This window comes from Mus musculus, chromosome 3, assembly GCF_000001635.26.
Source record: "Mus musculus strain C57BL/6J chromosome 3, GRCm38.p6 C57BL/6J".
Lineage (NCBI taxonomy): Eukaryota > Metazoa > Chordata > Mammalia > Rodentia > Muridae > Mus > Mus musculus.
The window spans coordinates 158132515-158152324 of NC_000069.6; the positions used below are offsets into that span (position 1 = coordinate 158132515).

The window sequence follows — 19810 nt, forward strand, 5'->3', positions numbered from 1 at the left end:
AATGTATACTGAAATACATTTGTTGACTCTGTAAGTTGCATGCAGTCAGATGGTGGATTCCCTGAACTGTAGGGTGTATTCCTATATCCACTCGTCATAGGAATTTACTCTTGACTGTGTTATAGGTTATTGTGCCTCAGGCCACAATGTGGAATACAAAACCTCACAAAACCAGGTCCTGATTCCAGGTTAGTTTCTAAGATGCTGCATTGCCACATTTGGGGTACTTTACTTTCTTGGGCCTTTTCTATCAATGAGATAGATGCTAAATACCTGGATCATAGAACTGAGAACGGAAATGTATTGGCAAATTGCTGAAGGAGTTTTAGGAGGTCTCAAACATTGTCCTGAAGTTTCCCTTCTCATGGCTGCTTGGGTATCTTTATGTTCTATGCATGTAAACACATTCTGTCTTCAGTTATCAATATGCATAAAGAAAGATCAAAGATACTATCAGTTTATTTAAAAAAAAAAACACTCAACTAGTGTGGTTTCTACATAGTGATGACACAAGTACATTGTCCAGGTAGGACACAGTTGGGCCACAGAGTAACTCTAGTGTTGGCTCTCATCTTTGGTTGAACTGTGTAGAACCACTGAAGGGTTCACAAGAATTCCCATTACCTAAGTCACAGGTAGGTGAACGAAGTGAGTTGACCTGGGAAGGAGGTCTAAGTTTCAGTTTGGAAGTCCTATGTTGTACTGTATAGGACTGTGTCATCTAACTCTCACCAAAACATTTTGGGGGTGTATGTTAATATGTAGGAGGAAGCATGTGTGTGTGTGTGCAGGGTGCATTCATAAATGTGCACATGCACATAGGGGCAAGAAGTTATGAATCTCTGGTGTAGTTCCTTAGGTGCCATTCTCTCTCTCTCTCTCTCTCTCTCTCTCTCTCTCTCTCTCTCTCTCTCTCTCTCTCCAGAGATAGAGTTTCTCTGTGTATCCCTGGCTGTCCTGAAACTTTCTTTGTAGTCCAGGCTGGCCTCAAGCCCACAATGATCAGCCTGCCTCTGTCTCTTGAGTGCTTGGATTAAAGGCATGCACTGCTAGCACCACCGCCTGGTTTTCACTTTGCTTTTTGAGATTGGGTCTCCTATTGACTTGGAACTTGCTGAGTAGTCTTTGTTAGCCAGTGAGTACTAGAAAGCCACTGAAATCCTACTCCTCAGCTCTGACCACAAGGGTGCACAACCACACCCAGATTTTACTTGGGCTCTCAATAGAACCCATGCGCTCATGCTTGCACGGCAAGCAATCTACGGACTGAACCATCTCCCAGTCCTCATCAAAACTATCTGAGAGTTATTGACAGGTGCTGTTGTTTTCAATTTAAAGAAAGAAACAGAACCCTTAAAAGGAGTGGATGACTTGGGCAGGGTCACAAGGCTAATAATAGTAAAGGAACTGCAGATTCTGAGCCCTGGCGTTAGTGATATTTCTTGAGGGACAGAGCCTGATGAGGAACAGAGGTTAGGGAAGGCAAAAAGGGAGAGAAGTAATCATGTTCTGTGTGCCTTGCAGCTCATCAGGTGAGGTACACCCTGCTTTAGGGTGCTTGCTAGTCTTGTGGTTAACTATTCCTGTAATGTCAACTTTTTGTTGGAGGGTAGTTTTTCCTGCAGAGCCAGATATGCACAGAGCCTTTGTTACAGCATAATTTAAACTTCATTAACTTTTTAGAACCTCTAGAGAATCAGTAGCTATACATCATTATCTGACTAAGGGGCGCCTGCCTGGCTTGTTACACATTAAAGCCAACAGGTAGCCTGGATCAAGGAAAGGGAAAGAGAAACATCTTGAGCACCTATGATTCTGAGGATTATTGATACAGAGACAATGCTTGAAGCAGCTGGAGTCCCAGGGATAAATGGCTCTTAGCAACATCCAGAGAAAATCTGGAGAAATAAGTTAATATTAACTGGTTTGTTCAGAATACAAGGTTGACTAACATGTACAGCTCTAGATAATAACAGAGCAGACCCTTTATAAACATGTGAGGGGTGAATAATGCCCTGGAGTTTTGCCTATAGTAATCTGAATAATGAAGTAAGAGGGATTAATTGTATGTGCTAGATCAAGTTGTTTCCTCTCTGAGCTTCCTATCAGGGCACATTTTTTTTCTGGTATCAAGGAAGGAGAATATTCTACAGTGGAGAGTGAGTTCTCGATTCTAGTCAGGGCAGGAAAACAATCATTCTTGTTATAAAGATTTTGCTACATCACAATGATCAGTAGCTTTTGGAACATCTAAAATATTTCTCTTCTAATAATTTTTTTTAGAGTTTTCTATACTCTGTACTATTCAACAACCAGAAAATAGGACTAAAATGTTTTTCTGCAAATGAGGATGGGATAATAGCTTACCTTTCAGTCCCTGCACTTCGCCAGGGGTCTTAGTCAACATACCCCATCCACAGAGCTGCTTTGTAATACTCAAAACCAGTGCTGAAGAATTGAATTGGGGTGGGCAGTGGGAAGAAAGGACAGGACTGGAAGACCATTGCATTTTGCATGCTTTGAAAGGGCATTTCACCGTTGTGTTATTGCCCATAACCACTGGAAGCAACGATAAGTTCCTATGAAGAGCATCATGTGTGAAGGACAAACATGCAACATGGAGTTGTTTTAACTTCTTGAATGGTTATTTACTGTTATAAGACTAGTCCTTACCTGCTCGGGATAACCGTCCATACTCCTCTGCCCTTTCGTTTGAATTAAGCACCGTCCAGGCTGAGGTCCCCGGGTAGCCTGTGATGAGGGGATCTGGATGGGCAATGGCGATTGGAACTGCTGAATGGTCACTTTGTTGATGTTCCCTTCATATGGCTGCTGCTCCCGGCTGCGGTGCTGAAGGCTCTGTGACCCCATCAGGGTCTGAATGTGGCTGCCTGCCTGTGGAGAGCAGAACCATTAGGCCGAGTTCCCTGTGTGCAAACAGAAGGCAGCAGTGCCACCTCATGGGTGAGAGACTGGAAGAAGATACCCACAGGTGAGAGGGTATCAAGTGGCCTTCCAGCCCAGGCTGGGAAGGATAACAAGAGGAAGGTAAGAGGGTGTGCATGGGGCTGGTGGAGATGTTTGTACTGGTACCTGGTGGTTTGCCAAATATTACTTTATTACGATTTTAAGGAAACAAAATTCATCTGAAAAGAATATAAAAAAATGAGAGAGTTCACAATAAATATAAAGGGGAGTGCTAGCTGATATTTATATTAAAAAAATTACTCAAAGAGCTATATAAGCACCAAGGACAATGATCCTGCTCCCAAAGGTATAACAGAGGGATCGCCTAAGTTCTATGACACAGGTGCACAGTGAGCTTGTTCTGAAGAGAATAATCAATGTTTATTAATTTGTTATTAGCTCGAGAGCACCAAAAAACCAATCGTCTGATAAATGCCTGTAAGATTCTGCTGCCTATAGGAAGTGAAGGGTGTTTAGAATGAGCTGTGCATTCTCCTTTGTTTTAGAGCTCTTAAAGGAAATGATAAATAAAGAAACCCATAGTAAGATGGAACATCATCTAGAGGAAAATATTTTGCTGGATTCCAAACAAGAGGTAATTTAAAAATAGAATACTCGAATTTACTAATTGGCAATATGCAATGCAAAATAAACAATATATTTTATATGTCCAATTAGTTGTCTTAGCATAATGAACCATTTTCTAGTTTCATGAACATTAAAGATGTTTGAGTCATGGAGAATTGGAGGGAAAGTTGTGGGGTCTTTAGCCTGTACCAGTGCAAGGTGCAAACAGTTACTCACACGACCATGACCACAATGTCATAATCTCATGGACCTAGTTTATGTAGCGTCAAAGGCAAATGCTTATTCCTCAGACTCATCTGTCTTTTTAAGAACCTTCCTGCCAGTCTAGAAGACTGGAAGTCCTTATGGGAAGTTTGGCTATTCTCTACTGCCATACGTTTTTTATTCTCTTGTTTGGTAGTTGGAAGCATGGCAAACACAGGATTATATTCTAAGTTGTCTCCTGAGTGACCTCACTTGACATGGCCAGCTACATGCCAGAGAGAATGATCTGAGGTTCGAGGTTGAAAGCTGACAGGGGTTGGTTTCTGCATTCCTACTTGGTTCTCTGGTAAAATAATTGGCAGCTTCTGCACCTTAATATACAATCTGCATGAGAAAAATCAATAATGTCTGCTTGAAAGCTACTCTGCTGATTAATTTTGAAATGACTGTTCAAAGGTGAATCAGACTTCTTTATTCTGCCAGTTCTTAACTTTAGACATGTTTTTCTGATGTATTTTTTCTTTCGACAGGCCAGTTTGAATTCAGGATTATATAGATGTTTGAATTGTTTTTGTGTGGTGTATGTACGTTTGTGTGTGTGTGTGTGTGTGTGTGTGTGTGTGTGTGTGTGTGTGCGCGCGCACGCGCGAGAGTGCGCACTGTGTATGTCCAGGTGGAGGCCAGATGCTGACACTAGTCTTCCTTAATTGTTCTCTCATTAAACCTGAAGCCTATTGATTTGGCTAGGCTAGGTGGCCAATGAGCTCCAGGAACCATCAGCCTCTATCCACCCCTGCCCCTCCAGTTCTGGGCTTACAATTATTCCTCATGGATTTTTGTGTGTGGGAGCTGGAGATCTGAACTCAGGTCCTCCTGTCTATGTTGGCACTTTACCAACTGAGCCCTCCCCCTGCTCCTATTTTTGAGTTGTTGAGGACATGCAGCTTATCCCTCTTATTCTTCTCAGTGAGTGGGTGCAGTAAATGCAATTAACAAACACTAGGTATCACCAAACATGTGAAGAGTGTCCCAAGGCATCTCACATGCGTTACCTCCTTGTGTTATCACAGCAGCATTAAGAGGTGATTAGTATTATTATCCAAATTTACTGAAACTAAGGTTGTGCAACAGCAGACAATGTTTCCATGTAATTCATGTACCTGAGAACTGTTAAACCAGCACTTGACAAAGCTGTCTATCAAGGGTCATCTTCTTGATTATGGTATGCAGCCTGGTCCCCATCCCCACTTCAACTGGGGAAAGAAAGGAGATCATGCAGAGGAGCCTTTGGGTCTGGCTGGTATTCACAGCCAGTTTCTTAGCAGCTATTGTAGTATTTCCCACTCAGTGGATTAGGCCTGTGAGTCTCGATGCTCTGTTTGGGACTTCATGCTTACAGGTATGTGAGCAGGATGGTGCTGTTGTAGTTACTAATTTTTCCCTTACTGTGAGTTAATAAAGCTTATGTTCTTGGATCTTGAGTGTGGAAGGGGCACACTGTTACTCTGCAAGTGATTCTGCCTGCCCACCCACTCTCCTGGGCTACGGGCAGGGGATGGCAATGATTGCTGCAGAAAGCAAAGAACAAACACCTACTTGCATAAACTAAACAAGCAAAAAATGACAAGACACTTAGAGGGAGGTGATTCAAGGACAGGAAGTGGCACAAACACTTATTCAAGGCGATGAGAACATTGATAATGAAGCACAACACAGCGACGGGAACACAAATGTCAGAGGCTATGTTTACTCAAGCAGGGGCTTCCGGGAAGTAAGCCATGTGCACTCGGAGTCTCTCTGTATGGGAAATGCCAACACAAAGGTTTCTGCAAAGACAGTGTGACAGTGTAATGACAAAAAGAATTAGAGGATTCTGTAAATTTGGAGCTTTCAAGAGGAGGTTGGAGAAACCACACATATTCCATTACATAGTTGGAGTATGGTATTTTCAGGTTGGACCCCAAAACAAAGTTTACAGGGAAAAAAAAATCTAATACCATTAGAAGTCAAGAAAATACACCAACAAACTAAGGAAAAGAATGTTAATTTGATACCAAATGCTATAACTCACCCCAAATTCAGCCTGAAACTAATTGGGCTTATTATGGGAAATTGCACATTGTTGAGAAGATTCATACAAGATCACCACTGATGTGGTTTGCTCACAGTGTTCTTTCAGACCCAAGCATGTTGGGCCTGTACCTTACTATATCCCTCTTGACTCTTGAGCAACTGAAAAATGCCCTGGTACACTTGCCTTACTATCATGGGGTCAGATGAAAGTCTAACTCTATTAGGCCATCTCCCACATCCCTTTGGGAAGGCAGTAGTCTTATTGGGGCTGAGTGGGAGGAGCCATTGAGTGACAGAAAAATCAAACATAGCTTCAAGGGATGACAGCTCATGGCACTTAGGATGTTCAAAAGTGCATGATTTATGTTATAAACTTAAATGGCTGCTGAAGTACAATACCATAACCCTTAATACCCAGAGGCTAAGTAGGGTGCCAGGGCAATCAAATGATCAGCACTCAATGGCTCTTCCCACCCAGCAAGAATAAAATTACTGCCTTCCCAATGTGATGTTAGAGGTGGCTTAACAGAGTCAGACTTCTATCTGACCCCATGATAATGAGGCATCTGTACCAGGGCATCAGAGGAAATCACTGGGGAGGTTGGATCCTCACCTCAACCTTATAATATCAAGGAACTTTTGTCTGAGGTTTCAGTGAAGGCTCAAAGGAAAACCTTTTCTTTTAAAAATTATTTTGTTAGATTTATTTATTTTTATTTTATGTGTATGGGTGCTTTGCTTGCATATATGTCTGTGTACCATCAGATCCTCTGAAATTAGATTTACAAATGGTTGTGAGCCACCACATGGATGCTGGGAACTGAACCTGGGCCTTCTGGAAGAATGTTTAGTGCTCTTAATCATCGAACCATCTCTCTATTCCCAACACCTATCTATCCCCTCTTGATTACAAATCTTGATTACCAAATCCTTCCTCAACTGAAACAGAATCAGAGAAATCTAGTTAAAACTAAAAGACCAAATTGGGGTGGAGAGATAGTTTAGTCAAGAAAGTGCTTGTCTTGCAAATAGGAGGACCTGAGTTCCTAGAATTCATGTTTAAAAGGCAGGGCATGATGGGATATATTTGTGGTGCTGTATGCTTTCAATTTGAGCACTGAAGGGCATTCTTGGATTTCCAGGTGAGTAAAGGATAGTAAGACACCCTGTCTCAAAAACATAGGTAAAAAGACAGTATCCTCTGGCATTCACATGCATACATACCCATGAACAAGTGTAGGCCCTTCACAACATGAATGCACATCTCCCCCACTACAGACCATACACATACACTACATGCACTACATACCACATATACCACACTGCACATACCACACACCCCCACCACACCACACACACACACACACACACACACACATACACACACACACACACACACACGACACACTACACATGCAAACACTACCCCCCCCCCACACGACACGCTACACATGCAAACACTACACACATACACACACACATATACACATCACATATACACCACATAAACACTACACCATACCCCCACATATGTTGTGTATAAAAATAAGATACAGAGTTTTATAAATATAAAAGTATTCACATCTCAATGGGAAAATGACTCCTCATACCAAGAGTCAGGGAAATCTTAGATGCAAGAAAGTAAACAATCAATAGGTGTCTATACTGAAAAGATGAAGGTGTTAGAAGTACCTTCTTTTAAGGCAGTCATCAAGAAAAAACCCCAGTGACTGACTATACATACCCATTATGGTTGGAATTATAAAAGCCATCAGCAAAGAAATATAATACCCCAGTGAACACAGAGAGGAAGAAAGAAAATACATGGGGATTTTAGATTTCCTATTTCAACAGAGTGGTTGAAATAGAAAGCCCAGTTGCTGGAGAATCTTAGGGAGAGACCACAGAGAGCTGTAAATTAGGACAACAGAAATCATCTATCTAGTCTGAGTAACAGAGAAAGAACACACTGGAAAAAGTCTCAAAACCCCGTGGGACTATACACTGTTTTAGTAATCATGTTGTCAGAAGGATGGGGGAAAGAAGGTAGAGCTAAAAATGCTACCAGAAGAAATAATGCTCTGGGGTTGGGGAGACGACTTAGCAGCTAAGACCATGTTTGCCCTCGCAATGCCCAATATCCACATCCTGGAGCTCACAACCTCCTGTGACTCTAGCTACAGAGAATGTGATACCGTCTTCATCTCCATGGGCACTGCATACACACATAATAAAAAATAAAATAAATCTTAAAAAGTAAGATTCCCCCCAAACCTGGAAATTTGGTGACTGAGAAAACATAACAGGTTCAGGAAGCAGAGAAAAACAAGGTACATGTGCAGACACAGTCTAATCTGATGACTAGAAGCTAAGGTCAAACAGAACCTTCAAAGCAACTAGAGGAAAAGATGACACCTTCTCTACAAGGGAAAAACAATTTGAATGCCAGCAGATGTCTCACCAAAAGCCAGGAATGACAGAAGGAAATTACATAATTTTCAAGCACTGGAAAGAATGAACTGTCAGCCCAAATCCTCTAACTGTTCAAGTATTCTTCAGCAATGAACAGGAAATCAGAACAGTTTCAAATGAGGGAAATGAGGGGAATTGTTGTCTCAAGAACGCTCTTAAAATAGAGTCATAAGGCAGCTCACCAGCAGGAAGGAAATGGGAAAAGAAAAAGCTTCTATTGGTAAGAAGGGGAAAAACATTGCCAAAGAGCTGCCAGTGGATAAATTGACTTTCCGTTCCTTAAGTTTGCAAACTTTCTTTTACATTCAAAACAAAATTATGACACTATCTGATGTGGCTATATGCAGACCCACACAGGTCAAATGCAAGAGCAGTCTGCATCCTATCAGGCAGGTGAGACCAGGAAGGTGGGGGATGTCAGGTCTGTGCTCTGTGCTTCAGCCTCTAAATCGTGACACAGTAGATTTGTAAATGCTCTCTTTCCCACCACACCGTCTCTCTCATTGAGTATATGTGTGTGTGTGTGTGTGTGTGTGTGTGTGTGTGTGTGTGTATACACCCCAGGAGCAGTACTACAAAAGATATGTCACACTAAAAACATAATAAATGAAAATGAAATTCTAAAAGATGTTCAAATAATTCATAGAAAACAGGAATAAAACCTCAGAAGCAACAAAATTCATAATCAAATGTAAAAGAAAAAAATAAATGGAATTAAACTTTGATGCATTTTATTACTGTTTTGTATGTGTATGTGTGGTTAATGTGTCTCTGTACCAACATGTTTGTGGGTGTGCACATGGGTATATGTGTACACGTGCATTTGAAAGCCAGAAGTTGACATTGAGAGTGTTTCTCAGTTGCTCTCCATTTTAATTTTGAAACATTCTCTTACTGAACCTGAATTTCCTGATTGAGCATGGCTGACCAGCAAAACCCAGGGATCTGTATCCACTTGCTTTCTTAGCACCAGGACTGCACATGTGTAAATGCTACTTCTACCCTTTCCCATGTGTTCTGGAGATCTGAACTCTGGTCCTCAGACTTGTATGTGGCCAGACTTAATAAAATTGACCTATTTTCTCAACCTCTCTGTTCTTACTTTAAATACAATGAATGTATTAAAAGGCTAAACAGGTCTATGAAGTGACATTGTGTGACTGTTAATGAAAGGAAGAGAAAAATTGATTGTGTGAGACTGAATAAAAAATATTTCAGAACAAAAACTTTGCTAGAGACAGATTGGAATTTTATACTCTGAAAGAAGTTTAGTTCACCAAAAAGTTCTTACATATTCAGATAATGAAGGTGCAGATATGGCAAAGGAAAATTATTGAACTACAGGAGAATGAGATGATGGTAATATCCATTTCTAAATAATTGATAGAAAAACTATACTGATAATTATCAAGAATATAAAAATATAGAGGAACCCAACACCACACACTGACCACATCTCTTTGTTATGTCTAGAATTCTCCCCAGTTTACTTTAAGAATCTGTCTAGGCCATGACCTAAACTGAAAATCAACTCTCAACAAGTAGTCTGAAGTCACACCAAATGTTGTCTCCAACAATTATTTACTTAAACTATATGCAGTGGCAGAAGGATGGATGGATACTCCCCAAACACCACAAATAATATACTTCTAAGTAGTCCAGGCTCAAAGAAGAATCCCAGGGCAAATAAGACAGTGCATTGAAACAGTGTACTTGAAAATATGACATATTAGGATCTGTGGGACAGAGCTAAACACAAGTAGGAGAGTCATGACACCAAATTCACCTGCTAGACAAAGACATGGACAGCCCCCTTCGGTGACAGCAGAGAAAATCAGTAAAGCAAAGAGCTTAAGACTCTGAGATATTGGGCATAAGCAGAGACTTCCTGAGAATGACTCCAGTAGCTTAGGAAATAACACTAACAATTGATAAATGAGATTTAATGAATGAAATGAAATGAATTCTACTCAGCAAAGGAAACATTTAAATGAGTGAAGAGACAGGCTAGAGAATGAGAAAAAATTTTTTCACCAGGTATATCTGATAGCATATCTAAAATACTCAAGATCTAAATAACAAGAAATCAACCATGTCAACGAAGAAACTAATGAAATGAACTGACCGTTCTCAGAATATGAAATGGCCAATAAACAGATGAGGCTATTCACCTTCTCCACTCTCCAAGGAAGTGCAAATTAAAACTATATTGGTAATCCATCTAACTCGAGTCAGAATGACAACTATTAAGACTAACAATATGGGCTGGAGAGATGGTTCAGTGGTTAAGAGCACCAGTTGCTTTTCCAGACGTCCTAAGTTCAATTTTCAGCAATACCCACCCGTACCTTCCCCAAGCCCCCTCTCTTTCCCACAAGCCCATGGGCCCTACACAGTTTTGTTTTCATTTTCATGCCGCATATACATCCATGATTTCATGTGCCTGAATAAAATTTAGAAACCAAAAATGAGAGGCTTACAACACCCTATAATGAGTTCTGATGCCCTCTTTCAGCATGCTTGTGTTCATGCAGATAGAGCACCCATACATAAACAAATAAATCTACAAAAAGAATAACAATATATGCCAATGAGGATGTGGACAAAGGGATCCCATATATACCTTGGTGGGAATCTGAACTAGTTCAGCCACTGTGAAGTCAGTATGGAGATTTTAAAGAAAACTGAAATAGACCTGTCCTATGACCCAGGTCTACTACTCTCGAGTGCTAACAAAGAATTCCAAGCAGACAAGTTATAGAGATTCTAGAACATCAAACCTTCTGGCAGCACTATTTACAGCAGCTAAGTTATGAAACCAACTCAGGTGTCCAATAACAGGAGAATGGGCAAAGAAAATATATTTTATATACAAAGAGGATTCCTTTTTCAGCCACAAGGAACAAATGTATGCTTTTTGTAGGAATGTTTTCTCTCACTTTTGGTTTCTAAATTTTATACAGATGCATGAAATCATGGATGTATATATGACATGAAAATGAAAACAAAATTGCACAGGGCCCATGGGCTTGTGGGAAAGAGAGGGGGCTTGAAGAAGACATGGGTGGGGAAGCTGAAAGTACATGCCCTCATTTAACCCATCATGAAGCACAATGAATATACACCAATGGGGAAAGTGGAGCACACTGTATGCCAGACAACACTAGGTTCTAATTCCTTGCTTATCAGTCCATCTTGGGGAAGTCTCCACCTTGTGAAACTGTGAAGATGACATGAGACTTTCTGTCAAGCACTTTATTACAGTGCCTGATCTACACTGTACACACTCATGATTATGACAACTCTGTAAGAGCTAATGGTAAGAAGAATCTGTCTTCTGTTTAATTTGTATTTGGTACCTCAACCTATCCTCACCCTTGGGTGCTAGGGTAGTCTCTCAGAGCTCAGTGGTGTTTCTGCAGTGTGAGGGGTATTCACAGGTCTTGCTGATCTCTCAGGTTTTAGGTAGAGGCAGGTAACACACCACTCTGTCTCTAATTACACATGAAATATGAGGTAAGCCTTCTCCTTTGCTGCCCCCATGCCACAGGGTGGCATCTGGGTGATGTGAAGGCAATCATGTCTGTTTTATTGAATATCCACCAGTACACTGTCCCATGACTAAACATCAACATACAAAATGCAACAATGGAACTAGGGTTAATAACAGAAGTCCATGAGATGTTAGCAGAGGATGGCCTAGGTGGCCATCAATGGGAGGTGAGACCCTTGGTCCTGTGAAGATTCTATGCCCCAGTATAAGGGACTGCAGGGGCCAGAAAGAGGGAGTGTGTGGGTTGGTGAGTGGGGGAGGGGGGAAGAGATAGGAAGTTTTCGAGGGGGAAACTAGGAAAGAGGATATAATATTTGAAATGTAAATAAAGAAAATATCTAATAAAAAATAAAAATAATTACATGGAAAAAATAAGAAGTCCATGAGAGTGGGATGTAGCAAAAGTCAGTATATGTCTGTTCATTTTAACCTATAGTGTTTCCTAATATCACTGTCACATATTTAGCAACAGTGATAAAAATGCAAGTTATTTTTTCCATATTAATATTTTAAAGAACCAATACATAATGAGGTTAGAGGGCTAATAACCATGAGACTAGAAATTGAATCTTCTCTTTGGCAATAACCCGTGATCCCCCCAGTTACTGTGTTATCTAGGTCTTTTAGCTATACAGTAAGTCATGGACATTTTTGTGGTGTTGGGTTAGTTTTGTATTTTTGCTTCTAGATTTTTCTCAAAGCAAAGATAACATTAATGGGAATGATTATATCAATTTTCTGAAGGAGAGTAATACTTTGCTTTATGCATCACCTGTGCCAAAGATTGATATATGAAATGTTTTAATCCAATACCCTTTCTATTGCTTTAATATATGATGAGTTTATTCTCTACCTTGATTTGATAGCTAGCTAATAGATAATTTTTGAGTTTGGACTTTTATTAAAGGGACAATTCAAAGTCAGTGGGGACAAGAAGAGTACCCCGACTTTGTGTCTACTGCATGGCCACACTGGCATCGGGAAATAAAGGGATGTGCTCTGCTAAGAATATTGGCACATCATGTAGGAATCCACGATTGTTAAAGACCTGCTATTCACCTGCTACTTCATCTTTAGAGCAACTTTTGATAAATATATTTTCATAAGCTCCTATCCATGTTACTTTTGTGGAAAACTGTAATTACGTACTAGAAAGAGTAAGCTTTAAAAAGTTTTACACAATCCAGTTAACATTGAAAGCAATTGGTAGAACTATATCATCCTGGTCTTTTGGGTTATCAAAACAAATATTTGAAATGGATCAGTAGAAAGGAAATTTCTTCTTAATTCAAAACTATCTTCCTGACTTGCTATTACCATGGCACTGCCTCTTTAGAGTCTTATTTTTATAGAATTTGTGGCTTTATTTAATTCTTGTTTAGCAAGTAGATCAATCCCTTTCCCCCACTTTCCTTCTCTCCCATCTCTGTCTAGTACAATCTTATTTCTCTTCTCTAGCACCTCTCCACCTCATGTCAATTACATAGTAACACAAAATAGTAAATCCAAGTAACATGTTCTTTTAAAGATGCTTATTTAATTAAATCTATAGGCATGTGTGTCTCTATGTGGGTTTGTGCATCTATGTTCAGGGGCCCATAGGGGGCCAGAGGTTTAGATCTTCCTGGAGTTAAGAGTTACAGACAGTTGTTGGGAACCGAACTCAGATCCTCTACAGGAACATGCTCTTAACTGCTGACCCATCTCTCTAGCACTAACATATTCATTCTTATTTCCATAGCATAGAAAAAAATTGCTGGGCTGATTTCCTAGAAACTATAATATAACTCATTCTTCTAAAAGAGTTCATTTAATTTGCCTCAGCCCCGGTTTGCTTACTGAATACAGTCCCAGTCCCCCCCCTCCCCCCCATAAGATACTCCTGACTCTACATGTCAGGCTTTTAATGCATTCAATCCCTTTTCTCTATATACTATGTTTCCATCTTTTGGATCTCCTCTGAATATCCAGAGAAGCTTCTTGGCTTGTTCTTTGGTTCTAAGCTCTCTCCTTTGCAGTGTGTTCTCTGAAAACTGGTTAGAGAGAACCGTTTGAATAAACATTGGATCATGCCATTTCCCTTTGAAAATACTTCCATATTTTCCTTTCCATTTCCTACAGGATACAGTCCATATGATTTGACTTCCAGTTATTTTCTCCTTATTTGGACACTATGCCCCTGTCCTTAGGTCCCTTTAATTTCTTCCCAAATGGTGTCCTTTCTTGGAATTGTCACAGTCTGCATTCTTTCATAGCACAGATCACATTGTACTGCCCGAGTGCAAGCATGGTATCTGCAAGGCAATGACCCACCAGAGATTCTGGAAAAAAATGTATATCTTTAAGATTGACTGAATTCACATTATGAACTAACCAGTACCCCGGAGCTCTTGACTCTAGCTGCATATGTATCAAAAGATGGCCTGGTAAGCCATCACTGGAAAGAGAGGCCCATTGGACATGCAAACTTTATATGCCCCAGTACAGGGGAACACCAGGGCCAAAAAGTGGGAATGGGCGGGTAGGGGAGTGGGGGGGAGGGTATGGGAGACTTTTGGGATAGCATTGGAAATGTAATTGAGGAAAATACGTAATAAAAAATATATATATATAAAAAAGATTGACTGAATTCATCAGAGGCAAAATCCTCAACGTTACACTTAGGCAAATTATGAGTGTAGTTCCAATGTGATGTCAATGGGCCCTCAACATTCTAGTGTAAGAACCACAGCTAGTGGAAGGGTCTCACCCAGGGTTCTCTCTAGAAGTATGTAGAACTCTAAATACAGTGCTTATCATGACCTTATAAAAACAGTTTTCCTTCTCATGTCTTAGACCAGAGATGCTCAGATTTAGTCCTGCTCGGTATATTTCTGGCTGTTTTTAGGGCTTATAACCACAATCATAACCAAATTTACTCATTGTTCAGTTCTGTAAAATATTCCTTTGTGAAGACAGCAGAATTTACACACTTTCTTGCTGACAGACAATTGAATCTGCCCATTTTTTTCTTTTTTTTCTTTTTTTTTCTTTTTTTTTTTTTTTTTTTTTTTGGTAAATGTCCTGTGACCTTGAATGACACTTAAAGTTTAGTTTAATGATTTTAGACACTTCAGAGAGGTTTGTGCTTACTCAGCTACACTGCATCATGAGTCACCACAGTCGTCATGCCTTTGTTCTTATAGGCATATGAAGAGATTTGTGTGTTCCAGTGCTTTCTACTTAGCCTGTGTAGCAGGTGAGAAATGGACTGTGCCCATTTCCTTGCTTGCTAAGAATGTTTGGTTTTATTGTAATGTTAATGATTTAGCCTCTCAGGACAGCTTGTGTTTTACTAATTTAAAAATTAGGTCAGTGTCTCTTTGTTTTGTAAGAAGTTAAAATCACAGTAAGGGGCACAGACTCCCCACTCTCACATGTTGCTGCTTTCCTTCCTTTTGCTGTGGTGAGCTATCATGTCTGACCCACTCGCTACACCCATTTGGTTAAAAGATTCTTGAGGCTTGTGTTCATCTTTGCTTCTCTAGCACCAAGAAGGTGCTTAGCATGTAGTATGTGTACCACTGCTCAGTGAGTGCTTGCTAGGCAAAACTTTAAACAATTTCTATTGTATTTATTTACAGATTGATTTATATGTTTACCTGTGTGTGGCCATATGTGTGTCACAAAGCATATGTACTTGGTCAAAGTACTTATTCCCTTTCTCATACAGTGTACTTGTAGGAATTGGTTTCTTCTCTATTATGTGGGCCTGGGAGATCAAAATCAGGTAGTCAGGGAAGCACCTTTATATGCGGAGGCATCTCGTTGACTCTGTTACAACTTTAGATGTGGCAAATCAACCTTTTATGGTACATTTAGTTTTATGGAAGTTGATTATGTGCACTGTTGAAGCCAAGGCTAGATGAAGTGTATACAACACATCTTTCTGTCCTTGCACTTCAAAGCACACCTTAAGGCACGCCTAGAAATGGTAAATCTGCAGAGGGGCATGCTACTTACATATAGCTATTGCTAACTGAGCATCAGACTGTGTTTATTTCCATTATCTTCAATGCACTGACAGTTGACCAGAAGCCCTTGAATGTCAGGATTATTTAGCCTGAATTTACTATGAGGTTAGAAAGGATGTTAAGACACAAGATATGGACTACAAATTACGATGGACGTGTGAGGTTCATGGTTTGTGTCAACTTGAAATTGATTACCTTTTTAGTAATGGTGTCCGGAGGTACATCCCGCCTCCCAAGTGGGTAAGGATTCCATTGGCCACTAGGAGAGACATCTTCTTGTCCATTGTCTAAAATGTTGCTTTGCTGGGACGGGGTCTATTGCGAAAATGGTATGGCATTCTTTAGTGATGTTTACGATAGTTTTCTGAAAAGAGTCCCTAACAATTATGGTAAAATTAATTTTGTTTGATTATATAAAACATATATCCTAACTGGAAACACTATTATATGCTATTTACTGATTAACTGACAACTATTTTGGAAGCAATGAGAAATATGATTAAAGTAACCGTCTCAGAGTTATTTACTGAATTTTAAAGTTTAGATTCTCTATAATACCTGAATAAAGATAATCAGAATGAGATTAATTAATGCTTTAAAAACACCCATAACATTTTAAATCTTGCTTAGTTTGTCTCTTTAGTTTGATCTTACCACTTATAATATAAACTGAAACCATGAAATTCATAGACTGGAATGTTCAATATTCCAAGCCATAGCTTAACATGAATTTTTGGACTTTGATGTGATTTTGTAAAGATGTATTTTCCAATAATCCTTGGCAGGATCAGCACTGGCAGATGAAGATGCTTGGCACTGTGTATTATCAACAGACAGCTGCTAGCGTCATGACCAAGTAAGCCATTACTGTTCTGATTACTAAATTCATTTATGCATCACTTATATATTAAATTTAAAGTAATAAGTTTAAAAAAATTGTTAGTGTGGTATTTTAGCAAATAGAAATATCCTGTCTTTTTTAATATTGATCTCAGATATTTTGAGATGATCCATACTCTGTCTAGATTAACATTAAGCAATCATATACCATTAGAAAGGTGAGACCTATAGTTTCTACTGGAGAGACAACAGGTGGAATATATAGTGTGGGGCATGTAGAAAAATTCTCTTCCCCTCTAACCTCCAGGATACATGAGTTTTGCTTGTCTTATTGGGAATCCGTGTGAGTCCGTTGCTGCCCACACCAGTCCTTGCCCACATTCTGAAGAATCCATGTTAGCAAAACCTGACCAGTGCTTGGTGGTATTCTGTGTGAGGTGGGTCCTTCAGTCTTGGTGAGCTGGGCCACTGCCTTCATAACCATCTTAGACAGCTGCTTGTCAGGCTCATCTGGCTACACTGAGTAGTCCTATCACTATAAAAAGCAACCCCATAACATCTTTATTTGTATTCTGACCACATGCATGTTTTTAAAGAACTTTTGGAAAATACAGTAAAATTAACAGGGCTCACAGTAAGACTGTCTCATTGTCCCTGCAATGGACATAAGGAAAAGGACATAGCTCAAATTTCACCTTTTACTTTGACTATGTAAATTCTGTTTCTATAAGCCCATCAGAAATAAAAAAAAATCCCAAAACCCAGCAAAAAAAGGTTTTTGAATGTAACTTCTCATGTTAAGAGGGAATTTGTGTTTAAAAAAAAAATCAAATGAAGAGTAACACATATGAAAAACATGTTTTTGAAAGCAGTGAGATGGTTATCTGATATATGTTTGAAATTGATTTCTATTCTTTACTATTTCTAGACCAATATGTTCACATGTGCCCACATGCAACTTTTCTAGACATTAAAATATGGCAAACAAGAATACAAATATTAAGTAGCTGAAAGTTATTCATGCACTCAAGAGACACTGATTAGTGCATTTTCAGTATCTATGACTCTTTGACTCAGGTCCTTTGCCCTGAGGGATGACACAACCTGTCATCTGGCTGTCTCTGTGTCAGACATATTCTTGAGAGATGGCAGAATTCAACACAGGGTTCTTTTTCCTGCTCAAGTCACTCTTGTTTTTATATGTATTCCTCATATGCATTTTTGTACCTTCCCAGGAATGAATAGTCCTATTTTGAATAGTCACTGAGAGCTATTAAAATTGGCACAATTCTTCTTGGCCTAATACAAAGGCACAGCTCCATTCTATCAAAAACTTGACATTATGACCCAGGTTCTTTGTAAGTTTATAAATTAATTTGTCTCTTTTTAAAAATTAGAGTTAACTGTCACATTAATTCTTTCATATTACAGGGACAAAGTGACAGAAACATACAGGACTATTAAAGAGATTCTTTTTCACTACACAGTAAAATCGGTGGAACTTTCTGAAAGCATTTTCCTTATTTCAGGAATGAGCTGTGACTCGATTTTCTGAAGTGAGGCACTAAAGCCTGAAGAAACAGAAAAATCACGGAAACAACTTATTGATGTCGGGTGGTGAGAGAAGATGACTGAAAAGTGAAATATTTAGTGTGCTCACATTGTTTATCAAAGGATAAATGCTGTAAATAAATTTGTCATCTAGCTGTTAAAAGTTCTCCAGAAGATAAAGAAACACAGTGCACGGTCCCTTAGCTGCTGGATTCTGCTAGTTTGCTTATTGGAATAACAGAGGGAATGGCCAGTGTGATTTAGTGAAAAAGCAAACATTTTGATAAGGACTATAGCTTAAGAAAACTGACTCCAAAATCTGCTATGGCTATTGTTAGACTTAGTGTCAAGGATTCTGAGAACTAGGAATGATGGTGTCTAGTGAAAGAAGTAATTTCTAATCTGGTTGAGCCTTCAATGTGCATCTGTGTGAGTATATTTGTACATGCATTTGTGTACATGAATGTAACCAAATGAATGAATATTTATGTATGTATATATACACACATACATAAACAGCATTAGCATGAGCAAATGAGCATAGCTGAGCCAGTAGCCTTGTTCATCTGGTAATTAATGGTGTAAAGCATGATTGTGAAATTATATATATATCTGTATTATATGTATTAATTAGATGACACTTTGCCAAGTTCTTGTGACATCTTTGATGACTGCAAGGTTCTATTTTGTTAGGTAATTTATATATGGTTTGCAAAGCACATTTCCATAGATTTAGGAAGATATTAAAGACAGTTAGTCCCAAGCAGCATGGTGGCACATGCCTATAATTTCAGCATTTAAGAGGGAGACTGAAGCTGGAGAATCATAAGTTTGAGGCCAGCATGGGCTATGTACTGAGACCTTAAACAAAACAAAACAAAACAAAACAAAACAAAACAAAACAAAACAAAATGCCCAAACTGGAGCAAACATCCAAGTCAATAAATAGAAAGTAACAACAAAAACAAAAACAGGAAAAGCTAGAAAAATAATCTGTCCGGAGTATTTTTAGTGAAATTATTTCTGTATTCCAGCAAGTCTTTGAGAAGAGACATTTATGATAAAGGCAAATATCTTGTAAGGGAGAATCTCTGTGGTAATGGTTTTGAAAGACTATGTTGGCCTGTAACAGAGAAGAGGCAGCATCCACACTGATACCAGCATTGTTTGCTCATGTTAGCCTCTGTGAGGAATTGTGTGTGCTTTGGTGGCTTTTTTCATAATTATAATGGTAGATGGTTCTTTCTGGAGCGATAAAGAGCCATTAATAAGCATAACAGAACTGATAGCAGTTACAGGTGAAGCTGGCTAAGGTACAGCATAGATTTTGCTTTGCTTTCATCAGGAAAAAAATGGCATTTAATAAGTGATTCTTGGCTTTAGAGTAAATAAATAGACAGTAGTGATGGAGCCATCCTCTCCTGAGTCATCTGCATAGGTCCAGTGAAAAAGGAAACCAGAAGATTAAAAATAGTCAGGGCAAACATTGCTGTCTAAATTTCTATAACTTAAAAGTTTCTTAGACAACAATAAACTGATTTAGTAACTA

General features: G+C 39.2%; 1 protein-coding gene across 19 annotated transcripts in view; it reads right to left on the minus strand.

Annotated features, from left to right (window-relative positions):
• Window positions 1–19810, minus strand: part of Lrrc7 (leucine rich repeat containing 7) — a 494798-nt gene that overhangs the window by 65329 nt on the left and 409659 nt on the right. For 14 of the 19 annotated variants that reach the window (NM_001370782.1, NM_001370781.1, NM_001291452.2 and 11 more), the window contains 2 exons: window positions 16066–16185; window positions 2674–2895 (listed from right to left, as the gene is read on the minus strand). In NM_001370782.1, the coding sequence (NP_001357711.1) occupies window positions 2674–2895; window positions 16066–16185 (342 nt within the window). Of the gene's footprint in view, window positions 1–2673; window positions 2896–16065; window positions 16248–19810 lie in introns of all 19 variants that reach the window. The other 5 variants (NM_001291453.2, XM_006501511.4, XM_006501505.4 and 2 more) reach the window with 2 other exon arrangements.